The sequence below is a fragment of the Phaethon lepturus genome, unplaced genomic scaffold, assembly GCF_000687285.1.
Source record: "Phaethon lepturus isolate BGI_N335 unplaced genomic scaffold, ASM68728v1 scaffold22122, whole genome shotgun sequence".
In the NCBI taxonomy this organism is placed as follows: domain Eukaryota; kingdom Metazoa; phylum Chordata; class Aves; order Phaethontiformes; family Phaethontidae; genus Phaethon; species Phaethon lepturus.
The window spans coordinates 26,497-32,496 of record NW_010524432.1 but is presented as its reverse complement, the minus strand read 5'-3'; the positions used below and the strand labels follow the sequence as shown (position 1 = coordinate 32,496).

The following is a 6,000-nucleotide window of genomic DNA, read 5'->3' as shown; positions in this document are numbered from 1 at the left end:
CTCCTGCCCCTCAGCCGACAAGCAGTAAGACTGAGTGTGGAAACGTTCTCGGGAGCCCTCCCTGTGCCTGCTTGGCCTTCCGTCGTTTTATTGCCTCCGGGGAGAGCAGGTTGAGGATTTTACGAGGACATTTTAGGAGGGATTTGGAGAGGAACCGCGGACAGCGCTGCGTGCTCGGGGACAGCCACAGTGCTGCTTCCGGCTCCCTCCCCGGCTGTGCGGGCGGCGTGCTGCCTGCCAGCGCAGAGCCGTCGGGCAGCCGGTGCGCCTCCCGGCTCTGAAAGATGCATTTTCTTGAGCTTTTCTTTTCTTGAGGAAGGAGTTTGGAGGTTCTTGCAAAGTCTAAATCTTGTAGCCGCCTTTTTTTTTTTTTTTTTTGGGGGGGGGGGGCATAAGTCAGAAAAATTCTCTGCTGCTTCTGCTGTTCCCCAAGCAGGATTCAGCCCTACCCACTGCCAACTCCAAATCCTGATACTACTTGCAGTAACTTAAATTACTGCCCATGTTAACGGAGCACATACTTTTGCTCTAAAAATGTGCAACATTGCAACATGCCAATGTGCAACTAAGTTCTTTCAAAGGATGCGGTCTTGTTTCAGTCATGGGAACTCAAGTTCCTTCTGCTTTTTGCTTTTATCAGCTAGGGTGTGTCAAGCCTGTGAAGAAAGATGAAGGACAAGCTCCAGCTTCTTATGCTCTTTGTCCAGATTTGTGCCCCAGGCTGCAGCAGTTTCTAAACTCATACAGAGCACCCAAAGGCATAGCAGTCATTGAAATTAAACTTTAGCTTGTAGAATCTTATGATATTGCGCTTAAAAAAAAGAGACATGTGCATGTCCTGCACACCAACCTGAGTTTGCAGTAATTAGTATGTTACTGAGAATTGCAATTACTGTTTTGACCTGAAAAGGCCTACATGTTGTGTTAAAGATAATGCAAATATGCAATTAACGCTGCACATGGACTGAAAACTAGTATGTTTAAAATCTTGAATTTCCATTCTTTTCCATTCTGTGGCAGACTGCAGTGGTTTGGTAGTCGACATATAAGATGAAGAGGAAAAAAAAACCACATTTGCATTCAGACCTGAATGGAATTAACCAAAATTCTGGCATTTTCATTTAAATCACCTAAATATTTCCAAGTTTGTCCAGCTTGTTTTGACTGCCACCTTAAATTACTTTATTTAATGAAATATATGTGGGAAAACCCAAAACTGAAATTTGCCCACGCAGCCATATCCATATCTGAATACAGACTGTGAAGGAAAGTTTAGTTTTCTTAAAGCAAGGTAGACTTCTAAAATTACTTTGCTTAAAAATCAAGTCTTTGTGGAGATCTGTTAAGAGCCTGCCAGTTCGCTTGCTATAAGTACATTTCCTGTTCCTGCTTTTCCAGTTCTTATGTCCATTGCATTGTTTTGTAAGAATTGTTCTGATTCGTGGCCCCGCAAGTACTGCTGCTCGCCCAGAGCAGGTTCGGTGTGAGGCAGAGATGGTCAGCTTCGTTCCAACTGTGTCTCTGGCTTAAGAGTCCCATAGGAACTGCCTCTCCATGGCAAGGATTTCCACCCAGGCCTGTTCAGTCCTTGGCTTAACACTGGCAGCTGTGGCAGAAGTTAGGGTGATTTTGAACCATGTGCTTTTTAGTAACTGCTCTGAGAGTAAGCAAACAGGCCATGGAGAACAGCGAAGAGCCTTCAGCACATGGTAATTTTCAGCCCTGTGGCTGAATCACAGATTGTTTGAGTAGGAAGGGACTGCAGCTCCCGCCGAGCACAGGGTCAGCAGCCCCAGTCTGCTCGGGGCTTTGTCCAGCCAGATCTTGAAAACCGCTGAGGATGGAAACTGCACAGTTTCTCTGGGCCGTGAGGGGAAAAGCGTTTCCTTATATCCAGTCCGAACCTCCAATTTCAATTTATGACCATTGGGTCTCCTTCTTCCACCCCTCTGTAAAGAGCCTGGCTTCTTGTAAGTACTGGAAAGCTTTACTCAAAGCCTTCTCTTCTCCAGGCTGAGCAAGCTCTTTTTCTTCCTCTCCTCACAGCATGAGTGCTCCAGCCATATGTTCTCATGGTAGCTCTCCGCTGAGGTGACTACAATTTATTGAGATCTTTCTTGTATTGGGGGCCCAAAACGCAGTATTCCAAATGTATTTTAACAAGTGCCAAGTAAAGGGCAATAATCGCTTGCTTCTCTCTTTTGGCTAGGCTCCTGCTGATGCAGCCCAGTATGCTGTTATCTTTCTTACTACCAGGGCACAGTGTTGGCTCATGTTTGGTGCCAAGGACCCCCAGATCTAGACTGAGATCCTGAACTAGCAGGGTGGGCTGATACCAGGTCTTTCAGAGAGTGTTTCTCTCTGGGTTCTCCCTCTCCGTACTGAATCAGGATGCCTGTTTATCACATGCCCTGGTGAGTCATTGCCACGATGATATCCTGACGAGCTTGCAGCCGCATACGAGACTGAGCTGTCTGCAGTCACGGAGCCCAGTGTTCAGCTTTCCAGTAGAAACACAAAATGTGCTGAGCCGGGGTGATTTTGAGACCTAAGAAACCAACCTTGCACAGCACCTAGGATTGCTAAAAGAGCACAGGACAGGATAGGGTCAGTGGGATGCTCGTGTCTGCCTTCCCCCCTGCTTCTTAAAATTTGTAATAGTAGCTCTAGTGTTGGAAACTGAAACCACTTGCTCCATCCACTGGCTGAGGGGATGGGGAGGAGGGAGGACTGAATCACTCTGCTTTCTGGGGCTATGCCCTTCCTTGCATCTTAAAATCCAAATTTGTGGTGTGTGCTTTGATTTCCATATGGCAAAAGACATATATACAAAAGCATCCAAACAACTTTATCTTACTTTTGACATACTGTTCACAGTCTGGGAAAAGCGTAAGGTATGACCTCTGAGAGAAGATGTACAGTATGGTCACGGCTCCCAGGGACAGGATGGTCACTGATCAACTGCCTTGGAAAGGCACCAGAGCTTGGTCCTGCACCTTCTCAGTGCTGGAGAGGTGGGAGAACATACCCTGTTGCAGGAATTGTTTCTGTTCCTACTTCACCTAGAGCATCTGAGCAGTGGCAAACCGGCACTTGTTTTCCCTCAAGGAAGCAGATGGGATTCAGGCAGGAAAGCAAACATATTCATTCCCCTTGAATTTAGGAAGAAGGGGAAGTACACCATATAGCTGGAAAGAGAAAATCTACTCACTGCTGATGCTGTTCCACTGGTAGTGGAGGGAGGGCTACATAATGATGCAGTGCAGGAGGTAAGGCCTAGGTAGAACTGTGCTTGCAGCAAGGACTCCCAAGACTAATTCATATTGCCCTTGTAAACAAAGGCGGAAATCTTTGCTTTCCTGACCAAGAATTTTACCCTATAGCCATGGTGTTCTAGAGAGCTAAATGTGGGAGAGAAGAGCTGCAACTCATAATGCCTCCCTCTGGGGTACTGGGCAAGTTATTCTGACTTCCTGAGCACTGGTTTGACACTCTGGAAACTGGGATGATAACTCAGAACCTTTACGGTTCAATTATTTTTTGGAAAATATTTGCAGTTTAAAAGTGATTCCAGCAAACATGCTGGAAGAACTGTCAAGTAAGTGTTCCAGAACCTCAGACTTGGGTAGTTTGCTTTCAAAACTTGATTTCTGGATGTCTCTTCTGTGATGCTGCATCTGTAATAACTTGTTCTGAATTTGAAAAGGGAGGCAATGCTGAAGACAGCCCTTTTTCTTGTAAGAATGATGTATATTAAAAACTTCTCTTTAAAAAGACCTATAGTCTTGTGCATGTAGATACTGAACACTTAACATTTGTTGTAAAATGTACAGGACAGAAAGGGAAGCTGAGACATCAACAGAGGAAATCATTTGTCAAAATAAATCTTCTAGAATACCCACACAGGTATTGTGGGTTGTTGGAGGCTCCAGACTTGGTGTCAGTCTGTGGCGACTGAATCACATTGCTGTCTTGGCTTTGCTGCCTGTCTAGATTTCTGGTCTTGCTTTAACACAAAACTTAATATTATTCGTATTGACCTTTTCGTAACTTGGAAAAGCAGGAGCTCTGTGTCTGAGAATTCAGCAGCAGTGACCTGGAGGGTACTGAGGCACACTGATAGTGTGGGCCTTAAGTCCTAAATACTTAAGTCTTGCATCAATCTTAAATAACCTATTGTTTCCTTAAGGTGAAACCTCAGCTAGAAGAAAAAGAAGGGAAAAAGTTTGATGTCTTCACTGCAGTGGAGTTTAAAACTCAGGTGGTTGCTGGAACAAACTACTTCATCAAGGTAGAGGACACTGGGCAATGGGATTTTTTTTTTTTTTTTAATTAAAATGTATAATACTTGGAATGGTGGGATTTGTTCTTTACTTACAGCAGGATCTTTATGATTTGGCCTTAATAAGAAAAAAAATGTGTACATTTAAAAAAAAAAAAAACAAACACCAAAACAAATCCATCCCCCACCTCCCAGCCTGTCTCCCTGCCAGTATTAAATGGATGTAAGAGTACTTCCCTGTTTTTGTAATAATTTTGTGAAACTTGGTTTTGGGGATAATTACACATTTGTGATGCTGAGCACTAACATTGCATTAAATGAATTCCAGACGTGTAAAGATACAGTGAAGTATCAAACCTGCTCTGAATCTGCCTATAGTGATGCCACACACAAAAACAAGCAACTGTGGTCAAAGCATTTAAGTGCTGCTTGTGCCAGATAAGATTACAGCATTTTGCATGTATTTAACATATTAGTCACTTCTATGCAACTCCGATTCCCTACCTGTATATTCCCTGTCTTGGGCACAGGGAGGATTAACAGGCATGGAAGGATTGGGTGGTATTTCCACAAAGTCCTGACTCCCACTCTGGTTTAAAACATGACCACACCTCTGAGATGATGGGTTTTCTTACTGCCTCTCTGTTGCTCCATCCTCAAACCACACAAATCTACACCATCCCGCCTGCTGAAGGCTGCTGTTACTCCATGGAACTCACTGGTTTTCATGCTTTGCAGGTCCATGTTGGCAATGATGAGTTCATGCACCTGCGGGTGTTCAGAAGCCTTCCTCACGAGAATAAGCCACTGAATCTCCACAGTTACCAGAGCAGCAAGACTAAGCATGATGAACTGGCTTTTTTCTAGCAAGCTAATGATGTGCATTTTCCTAATAGTTTCTTACATGCATTTTCTATAGGCTGCAAATTGTTGATTCCTGTGCCAACAAAAGAGAAAAGAAAGTGTCTTTTTTAAAACTTAATGCTGGGAAAAATCAATTGCTTTTATGCCATTCCCGTCCTGTACAATACCTAGATTTTATAGTGTCATGGCTCTCCTTTCACTTACACTAATGGAAACCCAAGTCACTGCACTGACTTCAGTGCAGCTTACCGCGAATACTGTGGCTGAGTCCTGTTTGTGGACTTCCTTGGTCTGGAAATTGAAAGGGGAGTGACACTCATGTAATTTACAGCAAAGAGCAAGAGGAAAACCAGAATCTTCTCTGTGCTGTTTTGCAACTGTGACTATATCTGTAGATTTAAACAGTACTATGTATTTTAGTATCAAAGACCTGAAGAGAGACTTGAGCTGAAGTGATTTTGAAAGCAAGAGAAAGAGGAGGATTATAGTCTTTTGAAACAAACATTCCCTTGGTGATCATGTTTATCCTCTTGCAGCAGTAGGATATAATGTCCAGTAGAGGGTGTACGAGTTTTAAAAAAAAAAAGCAACTTGCTTATTTTCTCAGTCCTAAGGAAAAGTCCTGGAAAGGAACTTAAGCTGGACAAGCATTTCTGCATTAATAACAATAAATATTTCTCTTGAATTGAGATAGCATATTTGGCTGGTGTTTCACTGTTCTCTTTACTCATTTTCAATATGGTTATGTTGCTCACGAGTTTTTTTTCAGCGAGTGTTTTTCATATTCCAGATACCCATATGTTCATTCTATGTTTTAATTAGAAATACTTTATTTTAATTTGGCGAGGGACAAG

General features: G+C 43.3%; 1 protein-coding gene across 1 annotated transcript; it reads left to right on the top strand.

Annotated features, from left to right (window-relative positions):
• Nucleotides 1–4,189: 4,189 nt before the first annotated feature.
• On the top strand, nt 4,190–5,149 carry CSTB (cystatin B (stefin B); the record flags this gene model as incomplete). The annotated part of the gene is made up of 2 exons (XM_010282459.1): nt 4,190–4,291; nt 5,021–5,149. Coding segments are annotated over 2 exons (231 nt in total), but the record flags the coding sequence as incomplete, so codon positions are not given.
• Nucleotides 5,150–6,000: the final 851 nt, after the last annotated feature.